Source organism: Octodon degus, unplaced genomic scaffold (assembly GCF_000260255.1).
Source record: "Octodon degus isolate 3935 unplaced genomic scaffold, OctDeg1.0 scaffold00200, whole genome shotgun sequence".
NCBI classification, from domain to species: Eukaryota; Metazoa; Chordata; class Mammalia; order Rodentia; family Octodontidae; genus Octodon; species Octodon degus.
Window position 1 is genome coordinate 1,938,087 of NW_004524776.1, and position 20,531 is coordinate 1,958,617.

The 20,531-nt window shown below is 48.1% G+C and overlaps 1 protein-coding gene across 1 annotated transcript in view; it reads right to left on the bottom strand.

Moving 5' to 3' along the window:
* Nucleotides 1-20,531, bottom strand: part of Xylt1 (xylosyltransferase 1) — a 297,092-nt gene that overhangs the window by 113,994 nt on the left and 162,567 nt on the right. Inside the window, exon 3 of the mRNA XM_023704682.1 lies at nt 8,885-9,395. Within this exon, the coding sequence (XP_023560450.1) occupies nt 8,885-8,921 (37 nt within the window). The 5' untranslated portion in view covers nt 8,922-9,395. The remainder of the gene's footprint in view (nt 1-8,884; nt 9,396-20,531) is intronic.

A 20,531-nucleotide genomic window follows, 5' to 3' on the forward strand; every position in this document is an offset into this window, starting at 1 on the left:
AGGAGGAGGAGGAGGAGGAGGAGGAGGAAGAGAAAAGCATTTTCTAACCATGATCATCTTGCTGCAGATCCACTTGGCTTGGGCAGCCCTTACATATGTGTGGAGTTTCTGAAAGGTGTGCCCAACATCTACTGGGAAGGGCACTAGCCCCACTTCTCTGCTCTGCTGTTTTCATCTTCTCCCAGTATCCAAACCTTCTGGCTTTGTTGTCAGCCACGGCAGTCAGGGAACCAACACGCCCTGTGACAAATCTAGAAAGGAATGGCAGCGATCTTGCAGCTGACAGGACAACTCTCTTGGAGTAAGAGGGTGGCAACACAGGAGGGGGAGAGAACATTTTTGATATTTCCTACCTACAAATTTAGCTTTCTGAAAAACCTTGCGTGTGGCAGCTGGCTTCCTTTGTGACCTTAACACTGGAAGCGGGACAGCATCCCAGTGCTATAGAAGGAAAAGGCCAAGTGGAACTGGCCTGTTGGGACACCTCCAGATGGAGGTTGTGGGGACTGTCGGTCACAGCTCTCTGACACTGAGATGTTGAGTCATGCTCACCAGAAGACTGTGCTTGAACGGCATTTGTGTCCAAAAGAAGCCATCTGGGGCCGGGGAGATGGTTCAGTGGAATGAGCACTTCCCTGGCAAGCACAAGGGCCTGAGTTCAATACCCAGCTCCGCAAAAAACAAAAACAAAAACAAAAACAAAAGAAGCCACCTGAAGGTCACCCTCACCCCATCCATTACCATCCCAACAGCTTCTTCCTAATATGTCCTGCATCCACCTGCCACTCTCCCTCACCATCCTTTTTCCAGGGATCCCTGTGTGAAACTTCCCAGTGTGCCCTGTTTCTAGTCCCAGCTTCATACTAAATCAGCTCAGAGGTGAGCTTGTGGGATAATGAGGCAGTTTGCTTTCTAATATTTCAAGACACCACCACACAGTTTCCCAGGAGAGCCGCACCGGTGTGCCTCCAAGGCATTTGGAAAATACATCCAAGTGCCTTGCTGTGCTGCTGCTCCTTCCCTGTAGATCTGAGCCTGCTCTCCGCCATGTCTCCTTGCTGGGCCCTCCATTCCATCCCGAGGAGCATCCCTGCTACATCAGAAACGTGCCAGGCCCTTCACCAGTCCTGCTCCCTCTTCCCCGAGGCCTTGCCCATCCCCCCCCCCCTTCCGAGAGGCCTTTTGTGGGATGATCCAGGTGGATCCCTTCTCCAATTCTTCCACTTCACTTTGTCTTCACAGCTCCCATCAGATCCAGGTATTTGGTGGCAAAATAAACTATTCACTTGTCACTTGTTCTATTTGTATAGAAACTCCACAAAAGTGCACCACCCCAATACAGATCCTCCAGTCAGTCAGCTGACATGGTGGCTGGCAGGATCTGGTGGTATAGGACAGAGGCCTGCACAGGAGGGGGCCTCCTCTGCTTTTGTGCCCTGCTCTAACCCCAGACCCTAGAACAAGATTTGGCAAATGACAGCCTCCGGCTGTCTGTGTTGAGCTAACAATGGTTTTTATATTTTTAACCAGATGGGGGAAAAATCAAAAGTAAAATAACATTTTACAACAAATGAGAATGATGTGAAATTCACATTTCAGTGACCATGAATAAGATCTTACTGAAGCACAACCACTTCAGTCATTTAATTCCATATTGTCTGTGGCGGCTTTCATGCCACAATGGTGAAGGTGAAGAGTTGTGACAGAGACCATGCAGCCACCTGTGAAGTCTCAAACGTTCTCTATGTGGCTCACTACAGACATCATAGTTGGGGCCTCCGCCTTGAACACTGCCTGGCAGGTGGTTGTTGACCCGTGAGTGAGGTGTGCCAACATTTTCTGGATTCTCCATGAACAGTATCCTGCCCTGCCCTTGAAAATCCCCAAAGCACATTGGGGACTAATACTATCCAATTCCAATGGACTGTACCAGCTACATCCTCTCAGCTGGGATCCATGCCTTTGTCAGAGGGAGATGGAAAGGGATACAGATGGGCTCTGTGCAGACGTGGCCTCGGGGAACTAGGCCAGCCCCACCCACCTGGCTGGGGATCCACTTGGCTCCACCACACCACTGGTGTCTTTTACATTTCCCCAGATGTTCTCTAGTTTTTTCATCATAGCCTGTGTAGCCCAATACCTGAGATCCAGCAGCGTCTCACACTGACAGATGGGGAGGCCAAGGTGCCTATCATGGGGTCACTTGGCATGTTGACACTGGCTTGCATACATCCATTTTTCCCCATGCCTGGCTGCCAGCCACACTTTCTAGAAGCTCGTGCTATGTAGTCACCCTACTGCCCCTGGAATGTGGGGAAGGTCAGGGCACAGCCCTTCCCAGCTGGCAGTGCCATCTGTCACTCTCTCTGCAGGGACAGCCAGCCTCCCCCTAGCCATCTGCATCCCCAAGACTCACTCATCAGAGCCTCAGGGCTCCTGCAAAGGCTGATGGGTGAAGATGGTTTGGCGCATTCATGCCGTGTCTCCCTTATCAGAAGCCTTCAGTGTGTTCCTCCTGTTCCCCATAGTTGGCCTGGGCTCACCAGCCATGCGCAGATGCCTAGGATTCTGAAGCCATTCAGACGACTTGCAAGCAGCAGCCCTTTGCATCAGTCTCTGAAGAACTTGACTGATCGCAGAGGGCAGCTTTGCTCAGCTGCCAAGTTTCCACCCAAGCAGCAGCTCCTCAGACATGGCTAACGCTTCTCCCATCGCTGATGCCCTGCTCTTGTCCACACTGCAGATCTGCGGCTCAGGAAGAATCGCTCACTGCCTTTACTTAGCACCGCAAAGGATGAAGAGGCACAGAGTCCTGGGGGCAGCCAGCAGCCTTTTTGTAGGTCTTTTAACTTATGATGCAGGAAAGCTGGTGGACATAAGACCACTGACAGTGAGCAGAAAAGGGAGTGGTACCTAGTAGCTGGCACCAGCTATTAGGGTCTTTATTAGGGAAGAAACTATGACAACTGAAGGGGGTACAGAGGTGTAGCCCAGTGTTGCTGGCCCCTGTGGCCAGGGCTTCTGATCTGGGAGGCTTCCCTGGGAATCCCCACCCCTAGTGAGATCGAGAATGGCAAAAGGTAACAACTGGACAAGAGGAACTGTAGGTAGGAAAGAGAGTGGTGTGAACAAGGCTGGAAGGGCCCAAGAGGATGCTGGACACAAGTGGCCCATGTCTGCAGAGCACAGCTAGTAAGACGCAGTCGGGCACCAGGGTGCCCCATCTAGGAGTCAACTGCTTTCCCTCTTCAAAGTGCAGGAGCCTTCATTTACAGGACCACGACGCCATCCCTGCTGACAAGCACATCTGCTGTGCTCTGCCCCCATGCAGCCTCCAGGTGCAGCCCTGTGAAGGGAGTGCTTGTGTCCACTTTACCAATGAGGAGATGGAGGCACCCTCAGCTGCAGGCCACAGAGCTGGCAAGGCAGAGCCACGATGCAAACCTAGGTGGCCAGGACTCTTTTTCATTGTAGACCGCCTTTGGCCTTCACTCTGGCCAGGCTGCACTTCCACAAGACACAAGAAAGCCCTGACAGTGACATAAGGCCCCAGTATGGTGCCAGAGACCACACAAAGGACAAAAGCTGCTGACAAATGGGCATGGATGCATAGCAGTGGTGGTAGGGACTGCTTGGTGGCTCCAAAGCCATCCCTGGGGCTGAAAGGACAGAGTCTCCTTAGAAAAAGCCCCAGTGACTCTACCCCTGAGGGAAGACGGGGTAAGCACGTGGCATTGTAGCTTCTCTTTACCTCTGTCCTATTGCTTTCTCCAGGAGACAGAATGAAGAAGACAAGTTGCAAGGGCCAAGAATGTCTCCCAGAAAGCAGGTCACGTCCTGGGCTTGTATACTCCACCTTTGCCTGAGTGGGAGTGGATGGTGGGGCAGGTGGTGCTGGGGGAGAGGAGCAGGTGCAGAATGCTTTGTCAAGCTACCGTGTAAAGTCTGTTTCCTCTGAAATGCTCAGACTGTCAGGCCCACGGAGTTGTCTCCTTACATACTACTTCCAGCACACTAGGGTGATGGATGGTGACTTAAGCAAAACGACAGACACCAAGCATCCCTCTGTATGGGGGACACATCTGTACTGGTAGATTTACTCTTGTATTAAATTTCCCTCCATCCTGCACCACTTCCTCAGTTCACAGGAAATGAAAGGACCACTCGGCCAGAGCTCAAATCCCTCCTAAGCAGAGGGAATTCCGGGTGTCATGGTTTCCAGAAAAGGAACACAATCTCCCTGTGGGGTGTAATTACATCTTAGCTTTCTGCAGAAGAATAGTTTATGGCTTAAATGCTATTAATTGCAAGCCGTTTTGTTCCACGGGAAGTTGTTCATTGATAACTACCCAATTAGGGTTATTTTGCAATTAGTCTATTCACAGTAAATTTATTACAAAAGGGAGAGGCTGTGGTGCAGCAAATTAAAGCATTGCTGGGGCTGGGTGTGCAATGCTCCTTAAATGCCAATCTTATTAACCAGCACAGAGGTCCCCGGAGGTCGTGCCACCTTGGCCCAGGCATCAAACACCTGAGGGCAGCTGCTTGTAAACCTCTGGTGCAAAACCATACTAGAGATATCTCAGCGTAACCAGTAAAGGGCAGCAGACTGTGGTTCATGGTGATGAGATTTTGATTTTTGGATAGCTGCAGAGCAGGTATAGCAGTCAATATATGCGCAATGCGCATCACTGACCTGGCATGGTTCTTAACTGTGTCCTTAGCCTTCACAAGCCCTCTGAGATAAGTGTGACCATGTTTATCTCCTTTTTACAGGTGAAGGCATGAAGGCATACAGAGGTCAAGCAACCTGCCCAGAGTCCAATAGCTTATGCAAGGGAGGTCTGGGCTTTGAATTCAGGAAGTCCAGCCTCATAGCCAAACTCCTGTCCCCCATCAACACTGGCCCCCTTCGTCCCCTACCTATGCCCTTTCTCCCCTTCTTAAAACCATACTGAGGAAAAGCAGGCACACGTTACTGGAAGGATGACCTCTAGGGCCTTGACAAGTTGCATGAAGCTAAGGCTTTTCCTCCTGAAGAGATACAGACTTCTGCAGATTCAGACTCCACAACCTGAGTTCTAATACCCACTCTACCATGTTCCAGTCATGTCTTTCTAGCCAACATCTAGACCAATGATGGTGAACCCTCAAGTGTTTTCAATGACACAAACAGCCTGCTGAGGCTTGTGTGCCACAGGCTTGCCTCCATTGGCCTAACTCTTGGAGCAGAACGGGCTCATAGCAGACTTGCTCTGTAGGGCTCACGTGAGGACTGAGTGTGATAAGGCACAGTGGTGCGCATGCTCCTTTAGATGGCCTCTGCTTTAGAATCCTTTGGCTTCAGATTTTCTACCTTGACCATGGTGTAAAAGCGAATGTCTATGGCCATCCTGTTCTTCAGTTTCAGTTCAATATTTGATCAATTATGTGAGTTATTCAATACATTATTATAAAATAAGCTGGGCATGAGATGAATTTGCCCAACTCTAGGCTGATGTGAGTATTTTGAGCATGTTGAGTGTAGGTTAGGCTGAGCTCTGAGTGAGGTACATAAAATGTGTTTCTGGCTTCATGGTATTAGGATGGATTTGTCCCAGATGTCACTGCATTATAGTATGAGTATATAGTACTGGTAGTAAGCAGGAGGACGCAAACTACAGATTCCAGCGCCAAGTTTGACTCATGGGCTGCATCTGCAAAATAAGTATCATCAGAACATAACCACAAGAGTTCATGTTTGCATTTCCAGGACAACACAATTTTGGAGAGAGTGGTGACAGAGACTGCATGGCCCACAAGGACTCAAAAACTGATTGTTTGTCCCTTTGCAGAACTTAATAGGAGCCCGTTGCTATGTTTTTGGCCAAGCGTTCAACTCAGGCCTCTGAATCTTCTCTATTAGGCTCTGGGTAGTAAAAGATTTTGGAAAGGTCCTGCTTTCTTTAGTTATTCCTGTATTCTACAACATACCAAGACCCACAAGAATATAGACGGGAGCCACCTGGATGGGTCAGCCCAAAGGGATGCTACAAGGGACAAATGTAGGTCTTCCCCTGAAATTTCTGTGTTGAGAAGAAAGTACGGCACCGATATACTGGGTACTTATAGTTCAGAACCAGAGAGAAACTTCATGTTAAAGTTGCCCCATTGATGCACTGTCCCTCCGGAGGGGACAAGGACAGGGTTTACTGTGTGTCCTCCTATTCTCTCTCTCTTTTGCCTCAGTGCATGGGCAGCACCTCTCTGACTCAAGCTCCTATCCTGTGACTGGTGGTAAACACAGAGGCACAGACAAGCATCCTATAACACAATCGCTGGACCCAGGACCCCCCAAGGGTACAAGTCACAAATAGTCAGGTCTCTTCTATAAAACAGTGCAGTACTTGCATATAATCTCTGTACATCCCTCTGTATGTTTTAAATCAAGTCTAGATTACTCATATAATGCCTTATACAATGTGAATGGTGCTATGTTGTTTAGGGAATTACAGAAAAACTATCTCTAGTATAAATGTGAAAAATTCTGAAAATATTTTCAATATACAGTATAGTTTGTTGAATCCATGAGTGGGGAACACATGGATGTAAAGGAGGACTGTGTTTGAAGTGAAGAAGCCTCTAATGAACTGGGACATCCTACATGAAGCTCTTCCCCTACATAGGCCTCATACCATCATTTGCCCAGTGAAGCAAGAGAACGAACATTTCTGCAGTAAGCCTATGAGCCTCCTTTTCCTGGGGAGTCCTATTCATCACACACCTGGAGATGGAGGTCTTCTGTATCCAGAGAGACAGAGAATTCAGGATCTGCTGTTTAGGGGGATCACTGGGTAACCAGGCCTTGCCTGGTTCCTGAATGCCCATACCTGGGGGAAGTGAAAGCTTCTGATTTTGTGGCTGGCTCACTGCACTTTCTGACCTCTGTCTGGATTTTAAGGAGGCCCCAGAACCTCAAGGGTTCATTCTTGCCCCATTTGTTGATCTCAATCCCTGTCTGGTTGTGTGTTTCCCATCTGCCCCATCCCTAGGAGCTCTAGGCCATCTCTTCTTTTCAGTAATAATTGGGGAACTTTACTCCTCCCACAGGAGCAAAACGAAATACTTAGTCTTTGAGTTATGAAGCAACAGGAGGTATCCTGAACTTCTGGCTGCTTTGTCAAGGACAGTAGGGCCTGCCGTGGCTTGCGTTGGGGCACCCTGACAATGGGGGGGGCAGGAGCTAATGGTGAAATAGGCTCCAAAGGGAAGCAAAATGAAAAGACACCCTGAGTACTCAGTGCCTGCATCTCCCTGGATGAATAAGGAAGCCAGAACCAGAGGGCAAAGGATTCCCCTTATTGGTGGGCAACTGAATTCAAACTGAAATGCACACCTCTTCATTCCAAATTCCTAAATGGTTCTTAACTATGTTCTCAGCCTTCACAAACACTCTGAGATAAGCACAATTATATTTACCTCCCCTTTATAGGTAGATAGACAAAAACTTACAAATATCAAGCAACCAGCACAGAGTCTAACAGCTTATGCCAGGGAGGTCTGGGATTTGAATTCAGGGAGTCTTTGTTCCAAGTGGCACTCACTGTCTTTGCAGAAAAGTGCCTTTTGGGTGCTATCTTCCCTTCCATGGAAAAAAACCATTGGGCAGATGACTACAAATTGAGAAGGCCTTCTCCAAGGAGAAATACAACTCAGCTTCGAGTCAGGCAGTGACAGTGGAGGGGACATCAGGCATTGAACAAGTGACTCAGGGCTGATAATGCAGCCAGATGGTAGCATACAAGGGTCTTTTCTGCTTTGGAGTGGTTAGACGTTTTCTGCTGATACCTGTGAATCCAGAAAAGAAGAAAGGACCTCAAGAAAATAAGACTCCAGGATAGTGCAACGCCCCCTCCATCTATCTCTCTCTCAAGATGTCTCCGTACATAATATAAGGTCACTTACAAATGATATGACCTTGAGAACTGCTTTTACATGGCTCATCTGAAAATACTTAGGCCTCTGATCTCGGTGGCAACCTCAGAGGTGAGGATGAGGGTGTGCAGTGACCTCGGAAGTGCCCTGAACACGAGCACACTCGCTCAGCACATGCTGCAGGTCATCCTCCCTGACACAAGCACCAGGGAAGGCCAAGGTCACCACCCAGGTGGTCGTGGCATGGTACAGTTTTAGATGGGAGATAAATACATGCGATGCCCACCTCATAAGGACAAGACTTGCCCCACTTTCTAGGACCCCTTTTATCCCCTATTCCCATGAGTCCTCCACTGAGCTCTGATCATGCCCTGCAACTCAGCACAACAACTGACTCATCACTGGGTTATCTACACATAGGGTGGCCAGGAGGGAAAAAGGATGGAAAGAAAGAAAGGAGAGAAATAAGGAAAGATATAGAAAGGAAAATGGGATGGAGGAAGGAAGGAAAGAAGGAAGGAAGAAAGGACAGAGGGAGGAAAGGAGGGAGGGGGAAACATGGCAGGTTGTTCTTACAGAGCTCCCAAAGTCCATGCAGCCCACTGGAAACCTTCTAAATCCCATCTAATCTCACTTATGTCAATGTAAGTTCTGACCTTCTGCTGAGAAAGAAAGCGAATCCAGTCGATACAGCTGCCTCACTCCTGTAACTTTCACAGGAGCCCAGATTCTGTTATAATTTTATCCTTTACCATAAGGACAATGAGTTAAAGCACCAGCAAAAATTAACATGAAACTTTTCTTACAGGATACTTGAGAACTTACAGAGCACCCCCTTCAAATCAGATCTCCTTGTCTCAGTCTGTGAATGGAGAAGTGCAGCAACTGTTCTCTATCTTAGATGATTTAGAACATCTAGAAATGGGCCAGAATTGGAGCTAGGTGAAGAGGCAGTGGGGCTGGAACTTACCCTCAAGGGGGCAAAGCCGAGTCACCTTCTCAGGCATCAGCAGCCCCAGTTTGTGGCGGCAGTAGGTCTCCCCAATCTCCTGGCGGCAGTGCTTGGACTTGGAGCGAGACAGGGCGGAGATGGCCTCCTTGCCTGAGATGTCACACTTGGGTGGCTGCTCATACTTGGCCTCAGGAGAGCTGCCACCACTCTTCCTGGAGTGGGGCAGTCTGGGTGCATCCTTCCCATGGCTGCTGTTGGTGGTGGCCCTCTCGCCACGAGGTAGCACCTCACCAAGGCCCTTCCCCAGGACAGAATGTCCCTGCCCTTTGTCCTGGGGCTCTAGCTTCCTCTGCAAACGCTGCTTCTGCCCACTTGGCGGCTTCTTTGCTGACTCTGGCTGATGTTTTTGTTTTTGAGTCCGGGGTGCAAAGTTGCTGTTGTCAACATTCTCAAAATCCTTGGGCACTGAGTTCTCATTGTTGCTGTCCGTACGCACTTTTTCTTTGGGTCGGTGAGAAAAGTAGCCATCCTGGAGAGGGCAGGAAAGAAAGGCAAAAAACACTGGACTGAGCCATCATTCATGCTAAACGAGAAAGTTGGCCCATTAGGGGCTGGGGTGGGGGACATACAGCTTTGGAAGTCTGAGCTGAATTTTCCCATCTACCTTTGCTATTGGCTTAAATTCTGGAAAGACTTGCCCTTCTGGATGCCAGCTTCCCCATCTGGATGCATGTGATGTTTCCACTAAGAACTAAGTTTTCTCCCAAGCTCTCAACCATTAGCACTGTTGTCATGATTCTCAACACTTCAGGTCAGCATCTTTCCTTCCCCAGCAAGCTCTACCATTGGACAACAAATACTTTGTCCCAGATTCCTGTTTGATTTCCAGCAGAAAGTGCCATGATGGCTTGCTGAAGGGCTGGACATGACTAAAGTCATAAAGGGAGGATGTACAGGCAGGATATTATACACATCCTAGTGGCCTTAGGACTTGTTCATATATCCATGCCTAAAGGGAAACCAGACTTCAGCCACTGACAATTCTGTAGCAAAGGCAGCACTGGTTTTCTTCTTTTGGGGAGAAAGAGAGAGGCAGCCTGTGCACAAGGAAGCTCCAGTGTGTCCTAGGAGGGTGCCAACCTGTGACACTCTTGTGTTTGAGCTTTAGCTCTTGATGCTGGGACTTGGAATAAAATTTGTTAAGTCACCGGAGGTAAAGAGAAAGGTCAGAAGTCACTGGAGGCAATGCATAGCTTAGAGCTTTCTGGAAAGTTGGAACCCCACACTCAGTTCCAGCATGGGTGGCCAGGTCCTGGTAACTCTGAGCTCAAATCAAATGGCCTGACTCATTTCTGAAACCTGCTATTCTGCTTTAAACCTCATTCCCATTCAGGGCTTTAACCTGAAAGGGCGTCCATCAGACCAGAGCACACACCTCAGCGGAACCCAAGGCACGGAGGATACAACTGGCTCTGTGAGTCTGCGCTTTGCTCAGCAGGCACCTTGCTGATGAGCAGCACCACTGTTAATTTTATTTTTCAAGGGCGTTTAAACACGCCCCTTCATAGTTGCTGAGGAAGAACGAGGGGATGAGCAGTGTAGCTGTGCTGGTCCCAGACAGCCACCAACACAGCAATGCTCTGATTCCAGCGCATCAGCAAACTGCAGCCCTTGCCCCAAATCTGACCCCTGCTTTGTTTCTATAAATAAAGCTTTACTGAACACAACCATATCTGTTTGCTTATGGATTGTCTGTGGCTATCTCCTACTACAACGACATAATGAGCAATTGTGATGGAGACTGGCTGTCTGGCTTTGTGACCCTTCAGAAAGAGTATGGAGACCCCTTTTCTGTGAGAGTGGGTGCAGGAGGGCCACCCCATCTGGAGCTGGTTTGATCAGTTGTCCTTTTCTCGGGATCCCCGTTTGGCTCAGATGTGGCTAACTCCAGAAAGAAGTTCCAAGGAAAAGACTACTGTTCTTCCATCATGTAAAAGGACAGAAAAGAGGTTGAGGATGTTAAGTAATTTGGCCAAAGACATCTAGAGAAGGCAGTGAATGTGCACCTATCTGGTTCTGATTTGCTGTTTGAGAAGTAGCCAAGAAGCAGTCAGCTCTCTCTCATGTGGGGAGTGGGAGGGAATCTTCCTCTTTGTGCATCAGCCCTGCACACAGACGGAATTGGAAGGAGAAAGGGGTGGTATTCAATGACAGCTCTTCCCAACTATTCAGCTCCCTTCTTTCTAAGCATGTGACAGAAGCGCACATCCCCATGTCCAGGAAATAAGACACTGCCAAGCTACTTGCCCAGATAGGATCAATGGCAGGGCACAAGTTGACATATCCTTTAACCCCACATAGTAATCAGCCCACAGGCCCACATGCCAAAGGTTGGGTCACTAGCCTCTGGCACTACTGGGGGCTGGTAGAACTTTCAGGAGGGGGAGCCAGTAGGAGGAAGTTAGGTCACTGGGGGAAGGCTCCTGAAAGAACACTGGGACTCTGACATCTCTTTCAACCAACCATGGATTGACACCTCTGAAACCATGAGCCAAGTAAGCCTTTCCTCCTTTAAGCTGTTTATCCCCCACCCCAGTTATTTTGTTACGGTGCCAGAAAGCTGACACAGCAGCCTCATCACTCCTGATGGTGCAGATTCCGTCCCCCGGAGGTAGGCTGTTGTAGAGCAGAAGCCATCAAACCCCAAGGAGCAGAATCAACCCCTGCTACTTAAAGTCACTGAGTTTGCTGGCTCTGTTACCACAGCACAGTCTAGCTTCTCTTAATATGTACAGGGGTTAACTTGACCACTGCTCCTCCTAGCGAGTCAAACCTGTTCTACTCCCGATACACAAGGGAGTGTTTCCAGCAGATCCATGTAAGGTGTACAGCACTCATGAGCCTCCATGCTCTGGTTCTTCATACAATCACTGGGGAACTCAGTAAAGCAAGAAGTGTGAGTCTAACTAAGGAGAGGCAACTAAAGCACAGAGAGGTTAGGTAGCCCTGGTCACACAGCTGGTTAATGAAGACTCAAACTCTGTGCCTCAATTTCCTCATCCGGAACATGGGGAGGTAATATTTCCCTCACGGGTATTTTGATGAGGGTGAATGTACTCAGAACATCTGGAACGTGCCTGCCACCCAAAGCAGGAGAAATCAGCAACAAACCCAGCCTCGGGAACTCTACACTAAACGCTGGGCCTCAGCTCTCTCCGCCCTGGTGGTTTCCACCTGGAGCACAGATGGGTTATTCCCTCTCCTATGACTGACTAACCATGTCCACTTTGTTCTTAACCAATCCAGTTCTCTCACCTTGGGTTATTTATGCAAATGCAACCCTTTGACTTATTTTATTTTAATGTACTTATTACAATGATTGCACATTCAAATGTTCGCACGTGAGCTCCAAAACTCTAATTGCTCTGCTGTTGCTTTACCTCTAAGCTGTTGCTAGAATCCATTTTCATTCTGGAGAAATAATTAAATACAGTAATGTCCTCCATTCCCATTCAACCTTGGACATGTTTAGAACCAATTCCAATCAGGTAGCAATATCCTGAGCACAGTAAGGTTCTGAGAGGCACGCTGCACGACCCAGGCTGCTGTCACGCAAACACAGGGGTCTGCTTCTGCTCTTCCCGACTTCTCCAATGCTCACACTTGGGATGGGTTTCTGTTCCATCTACTGAGTATCAGCCCCTGGATCCTGTCTCTGAGAGCTGAGGGTGAGATGCTATGTGTTTTCAACTATCCACTTGTAGATAAGCCTTTGCTCTTACAACCTGTATAGGAGCTCTGGGCACAAAGGGAGAAGGCCCAAGTTCTTGACTTGCTTTAGTAATGTCTCATTGTCCCTTCTGTAAAACAACAAGTCTTGTATGTGTGTTTCTAAACATTCTCTGGATTAGTCACCAATCAATATGATCGATTAACAGAGTTCTGGCATTTCAGCTCGTTGAAAATAGTCTAATAGACTTTAAGGGACCCAGGGCTGACACAGGCTGGGCAATCCATGGGGCATCCTGCACCTTTTGGCCTCATCCTCCAATCACTGTCACTAGCAAGGTGCTGAGGGTAAGGAATCCTAAGTCTTCCCCCCTCCATTCACCAGGGAGAGAGAACATTTCATCTCTCTCTGCCTCAATATCCAGGGGACTGAGAATGGCACAAACCTCCTGGGGATTGAAAGAATCAATCAAGCATTGAACATAGTGCTTGACATCTGCAGATCAGTTAAGAAACACATGTCTCCTCGGAAGCATGCACACAGTGCTTATTATACCACAGGTTCTGTGTATGCGCTGACCCACTTGATCATCACGATGTCCCTACACAGGAGATGCCCTGGCACTTTCTCTGTTCTTCAAATGAGAGCAGTAGGAGCTGGAAAGTTAAGGGACTAAATCCACACCTAAGGAAGTGGAAGAGCCAGGATGTGAACCCAGGCAAGGTCTGAGAGCCACACAAGCCCACATCACATAGCCTCTTAGCAGTTAAGATTAGGGACAGTGCCAAAAGGAAACCCCCACCAGGTGCTCAGATGGGAAGCACCTGTGCCACCTGTGCACCATGACTGGTTTATGGCTTCCTTTGTGCCAGGTGGATGCACAGCCGGCTTGGGAGCTGTTCCCTATTGAACTCAGTGTCCGAGGCTGCACTGCCGTTGCCAAGGCTCCTATAGTCATCGGGAGGGGTACTGGGAAGTCTGCACCTGCTTCCAAAAGTACCTCTGTGCCAGGGTGATGGACAGTGGCAGCACAGTGTGCAGGGCTGTGCCCAGCGAGAACACTCAGTTACATGGCCTGCCAACCCAAACAGGCCCCAGAGAAGCCCTTGCCTGGCTCATTTCCACGCCCGAAGCATGTGCCCTGACTGGCATAGAGTGACCTGCGAGCCATGCTAGACGTAGGCGTGCCTTGCTTTGACAGAGCCCTAAATAATCAGACCTTGGCAATTCAGAATCCTGCAAATGGGATGCCAGGCACAGCACAGGAGGAGGAGGGAGAGCTGGATTGAGAGAACTGGGTCTGAATCCAGCCTCCACCCTTAATCCTACATGGAGGGCAAGACGTTTAACCTTCTGGAGCCTCAGTTTTCTCCTCTCTAACAGGAGCTCTAAGAAGACCTGCATGCAAAAGTGAAGTAGGTATAAGCTGAGTCAAGACACTTAAATTTCATTCTACTTAAAAAACATGCATTTAGTGTGATGCTAGATCTGCATTAAACACTCAGCAAATGACGGCACGATACTATTTTTCATGGAAGAATAGATCCAAGTCTTTTAGGAAAGGCAGGATGATAAGGTGCCCTGGGTTCAAATCCAGCCTCTAACACTTTGCTCACTGTGTGACCCTGGGCACAGCACCTTGCTCTGCCTCACTTTTTTTTGTCTGTAATATTATGGGGATAACTGCATGAAAGTAATGGAGTCTTTTGAGACTCCATTAAAGGTGTTAATTAAGGTGTTAATACAGTACAGCCAGGGGCCTGGGAGATAGCTCAGTGGTAGAAGTGCCTCCCTAGCAAGTGCAAGGTCTGGAATTTGATCCCCAGTGCCACACACACACACACACACACACACACACACACACACACACAATTCTGTAATACAGCCAGCTTAATGCCTCCTGCTTCATAAATATCAGTTATAATTTATTCAAAATGAAATTAATGCTTGTAATGGTGGCCTGATGCAGTGACTCTCGAAGTATAGTCTGGAGACTTCTAGGGGGAGCACGAAACCCTTTCAGAAGGTCTTCGACACTGAGCTGTCTCGTCGTCTTTGCACGTGCTGGTTTGCTGCGTCTGCTCACCCCTGCCCGAGGGTACGGTGAAGCTTCCCAAAGGCTGCACAATGCGCACTTCGGCAATGGTTCGAAAACAGAAGCAGATGCGAGAATCCAGCTGTCTGCTTTCTGCTAAGCCACACATTACAGAGATTTACAAAAATGTCAAAGGATGTTTCTTTTCTCACAAACTTTGTTTTTGTTGTGGAAAATACACATGCTTTTTCATTAAAATTTTTACTTATATGGGCATGTAATGAGTTATTTCAGTTTTATAGTGACTTAATAAATGAATATTTTAAAGAAGCCTCAGTATACACATCAATATGCAGCAATTGACAAACCTAACCAACTTAAGGATTGCCTTTTGAGGATCCTCAATGTTTGGGACTCAAAGAGGGCCCTGAGATCAAGGCTGAGAAGTGATGACATTTCATGTATGCACTATCTGACATAGCCATTGATTCGTGAAATAAAAAGGTTATTTTTATTTATGTGTTAAACACAGACAGGAGGGACAGAGGCGTGTATCAAATGGAAAGTGATGCTGTCAGTACTTTCATATAGAGAAAGCAGTGGAACTCCAGGCCACCATGCTTAGGGAGGGGGTGACCGATAGCCATAGAGCCCTCCCCCATTCAGCTGAACCTCGACCAGGATCTTCCAACTTGGCCCTGATCTCAAGCGCGTTCTATAGGGACTTGAGCAGGTGCTACAAGTTTGTACTAGCTCAAGGCTGTGTCCCCAGAATGAGCCCACACTCCTGAAAGAGCCTGCCTGAGAAAAATCAAGGTCCCTTGAAGAACAATTTGTCTGTTTCAGCAATACCCGAAGATAGTTCCCATCTCCTTATCTCCGGGAAGATGTAAGTTTGACTCCGATGGGTATCAGGCAGCAAGCCCTGGTGGACTTCACAAGGACTGACGACCTTGCCTTCCTGCTTTTTGGACCTGTTCCTTTCCTGACTCTGCTGAACTCCCTTAGCATACTTCCACCCCTTCCTCTCCCTTTAATGTGCCCAGCTGACTCTGGACAAGTCAGGGGAGTTCTGCTCTTGCTGGGCTCCTTTCTCTATTGCAGTAGTCATTACTGATTGTTTCTGTCCTAACCACTTTTGCTAGTGTCTGGCTTTGTTTCTGAACAAGGCCCAAGGCCACCCAGTTGGGCCTAAGTCCTGCAAAAGGAGTCCTGAGGACCAAAGTCCAGGAGCCCTGGGGAAGCCAGTTTGAAAGCCGAGTCAGCCATCACCCTCTCTCACCTCCCGACCCCTGTGTGGCAGAGAGAAACTGCACTGGCATCTTCTTGGACTTCCCATGTCTCCCTGAAAGACCTCCAGCTGGGCAGCAAGACACCTACAGGAAGAAAGCACAGTAGGGGTCACCCTGATGAGGAAGAGGGAGGAAATAGAAGGACATGAGGTGCCCGAGGAAGCAGCAAACACCAGCTAGCATTTCTACCAGGCCCGGTGCACAGTCACTCTCTCTTCAGTATGGCTTATTGGTTCCTCCAGCCTTGAAAGGAGCAGGACACACCTCCAGGTGCCACATCACATTTGGCCTCGCAGGACATCAGGCCAAGGGAGCCAGGCTGGGCACGGGAAGACAACAATGTCATGACCTCACTAGTACATACAATATTTTTCTTAAAGCTCAAGTACATGGAGAACAAAAGAGTACTCACTATGGGTGAGAGAACAGAAGATGGGGTCAGACAACATAGCCCTGTAACACAGGCTGGAAAAGGCTAGAGACCTGATACATAACATGGGCTATAAAGTGAATACAACTGTATTGCATTAGGGATTCTTGTTAAAGAAGTAGATTTAGCTGCTTGTCACAAAACAAGTAACCGTGAGATGATACCTGTCAGCCTACTTCCCGACGCGAACCATTTAGCCATCTGTGCCGATCCCATAACACCAGGTTGTAAGGCTCAAAAACGCACATAATACATTTTATTCCAACATTAATAAATAAAACAATCTCAAAAAGTGGGTCAAGGTCAGCAAAAACAATCAGCCACCTGTCTTTGTCAGTAATGTTCTCATAGAACACAGTCAAACACCTGTTTGTTCACACCTGCACACACCGAATGTGGCACTTTAGTGACATGATGGCAGAGCTGGGACAGACATTGCAAGGAAGGTCCCCAGAAGTAAGATTTGGCTTTCAGTAGAGAACACGGGTGCCACTTTCAGTGAGGAAACTAAGGCTGAGCCAGGCTAGCGAAAGGTCAGGCAGCGGGTAAGTGGAGGCAGCAGAGCCAACGTGCAAGGGGTCAGGTGCAGGACCTCTCTTCTCCCCCACTAGTTGGAACAAAATGACTACACCCAGAAGGTTTTCATGAGGGGGCCTCAACACTCTTTAAAAAATATCTCTAAGATTCGTCTTGTCCTAGACACCATTTTCACACAGATTGCCTGCAGTGTAACATTCCATTACCTAACCTAAACAGCCACGAGACCCCAGGATGGCAGGAAGAGAGACTGAGCATAGGCAACCAAGCTTTGCCTCAGTATTGAAATTCTCCAGAGACCTCAGGGACAGGGCTTGCCACCCATGGCACTGTGGGCATTTAGGGCCAGAGAACTTTTTATTGCAGAGGGCTGTCCTGACACTTAGCAGCGTCTGTGACCTCCACTGAATAGATGCCAGTAACAACCCCTGGCTACAACCCAAACACCAAATGTCTCCAGACTATGACCAAGTGTCCTCCTCCTCCCAACCCTATGGAGAATCCCTCAAGGCTGGGGCCAGCAGACTTCAGCTGTTCTTTTTTTACCCAGGAGCAGCCTTGCTGTATTTTAAAATAGCAACACCCCTCAGCAAGTAGACAAGGTGGCTGGCATTAGAGCAGTCATTGAAGAAGAGGATGGCTGGAGAAAGGACCTCAGCTGACCAGAAACAGGGGGCTCCAAGGGAGAGAGGGAGAGGCCTGAGAATGGCAGGAGGCAGTCACTGTGCAGAGAAAATGGGGGGGTGTCAGTGGGCAGGGTGACTCAGAGAACAGGAGGCACCTTCACCTGGGTGATGGATAGCCCTCGAAGCAATGACATGTCCCCCAATTTACATCTCAGGCCATCACCCAGCCAGTAGCATCATCAAGCACACAGATACCTGGTTTACTCTGGAGAGTACTTTTGTGTGTTTGGGTTTTAATCCCAGCTCCTATTTCCAAATCTGAAGATTTCATCTAATCTGTGGATTTCAGCCTTCTCTTGAAAATAATCAGCAGAACTGTTAATACTGGGCTTAGGTCTCTGTATGTGACAATCATGTAGAGGTCAAGTAGTGGCTTCCCAGTCCCCAGAAGGCATCAGCCTTCTGGGCTGATCTGTGTTTCCTTGCCCACCACCCCTGCCTGTGGGGTACAGCCCTGCTGGACAGGAGTTTAGGTTCCTCAAGCACCCACCCGCCCAGTTCCTCAAATATCCCAGAATCTTTAACAAATCCTCTTTTTCGGATGTTTGGAGACCTTGTGGTAGCAATTCTAGTTGTCACAATGATTGGCGCAAGCTCCTGGCATCTGGTGGATGGGCAGACACCAGATGCCCAGCACACACACTGTTGAGCATGTAAGTATTGACCTGCATCCTGTAGGACTTCTGAAAGTTGCCAGATGTCAGGTGAATGAACAATTAATTTATAATATTTGAGCCAAGAACCTAAGTCAGATTTCCAATGTGAGACAAAATATTATTTTTCTTTCTTTCTTTTTCTTCTTTTTTTTCCATACCAGGAATCAAATTCAGGACCTTGTGCTTGCCAGGCAGGTGCTGTGCCACTGAGCTATATCGCTGGTCCTTATAAATGGTTTTAACATCACGATTTTCTAGTACAGTAGCTAGGGTAGTAACAAGGGTAGATTTTACATCATTCAAGATATGACTACAGTGTCAGAAAATTCCATTGCCTGAGTCTGTAGAAACTGTGGCTGCTGAGTGGCCAACAAACATCTCTGTTACTCAGCTGCGTTTGTAACTACTGGATTCTTGGCGATTCACATGAGGAGCTGGTCTTCCCACTGTCTTGTAGGCTCTTAGTACCCAGGAGTGGCCATAGGCGAGGAGCATCAACATCACCTGGGAATGAATGTATTAAGTCTACAGAACCTCAAATCCCTGCCTGGACCAACTGGATCAGCTGGATCAGAGACTACATAGTAACAGCATCCTTGGATGATTTGTCTGCACATTAAGTCATCCTCTCTGTCTATTTCTTTGTCTCTCTGTCTCTCTATCTTTCTGTCTCTGTCTCTGTCTCTGTCTCTGTCTCTGTCTCTGTCTCTGTCTCTGTCTCTGCCTCTCTCCCTGTCTCTATCTCTATCTCGGTCTGTCTCTGTCTGTCTCTGTCTCTGTCTCTGTCTCTGTCTCTGTCTCTGTCTTGCTCTGTGTGTGTGTGTGTGTGTGTGTGTGTGTGTGTGTGTGTGTACATGCAGGGATGTTGTGCTGGGATAGAATCCAGAGATTTGAGCACACTAGGCAAGTGCTCGTAGCACTGAGTTATGCCCAGGCCATGCACATTGAAGTTTGAGATATTTGCTAGTCTAATGTTTTACATGATCATTTAAATAATAAAATATACATTATTTTCTTATAAATTACTACATGTATTTGCTCTTCACACTGTTTTACATTGCCCTTTAAAAGAAAGAGTCATGGGTAGAAGTAGGTTAGAGTAAGAATGGATTTCATTTCAGGATGGATGAAAAAAATATCTTTCAAATATTTTTATGCTGCGAGTGGTTGGGGCTGGCCAGATGTGGTGGAAGACTTTTATAATCCCAGCTATTCTGGAGGCTGTGGCAGGACAAGCACAAGTTTGAGGCTGGCCTGTGCAACTTAGTGAGACCCTGACTCAGAATTAAAAAAAAAAGTACTGGAAATGTAGCTTAGCGCAAAGACCCTGGGTTCAACCTCAGAACCACATTGCTGTACAAAAACACTGTGTCTGATAAATCATGAACATTGGTTTATTCATTCTAGAAAATTAAATAGTTTCAGTACTTAAGGATTGAATCCAGGGCCTCTCACACAGTAGGCAAGTACTCTACCACTGAGCAATATCCCCAGCCCTATTTATTTATTTATTTATTTATTCTTATTTGTGTATTTGGCACAGGGCTGGCCTGGCTCAGCATGCCCTGAGGGTGGGGCCGGTGTGGCATGTGGGACCACCAGACTGGGGATCAAACCCTGGTCCCTGCACTTGCCCAAGCAGGTGCTTTGTCTGCTGAGCTATCTTGCTGGCCCCCTTTTCAGTTTTTTTTTTTTTAAAACACTTTAAACAGATTATCTTTAAAGATCCCAAGACAACTGTCCTGGGCAGATGCTATGAGCAAACACATGTAACAGTTACAATTAGGTAAACACAGTGAGGTGAAGTACTGTGCCCCAAGTCACACAGCACGGGCTATCACACCAGCCCTCGCTTCCATGTGCTGTCAACAAGGAGCCTGGGCTCGGTGGCTCACACATTTCCACAATGACCACTGGGGGCAACACCAACCCTAAGCAATCACTGAGTGTGCAACTGTAAGGGGGAGGCTGGGGACGCACAAGGATAGCCAGAGAGCTCTGGCCTCCTGCCTCTGATTCATCCTATGTCTCCAGTGCTTGCTTTTATCCCCAGTGCTATGACTCCAGCCTGCCCAATCCTCAGCAAGATCCTTGTCCTCTGTGGCTTTATTTTCAAGTACTTTCTGTGCCTTTCTCACCGCAACTCCCTGGAGGCTGTCCTGTTCTGGCCATCACTCTCCTCCTCATTCCCCCATGGAAGCCCCTAAGACAGGCACATGGGGAGACAAATGGGTCTCCTGCCATAAGAGACAGCTGGCTTTGTGTGCATCCTCGGCCACCCCTTCCCCCAATCTCCTGT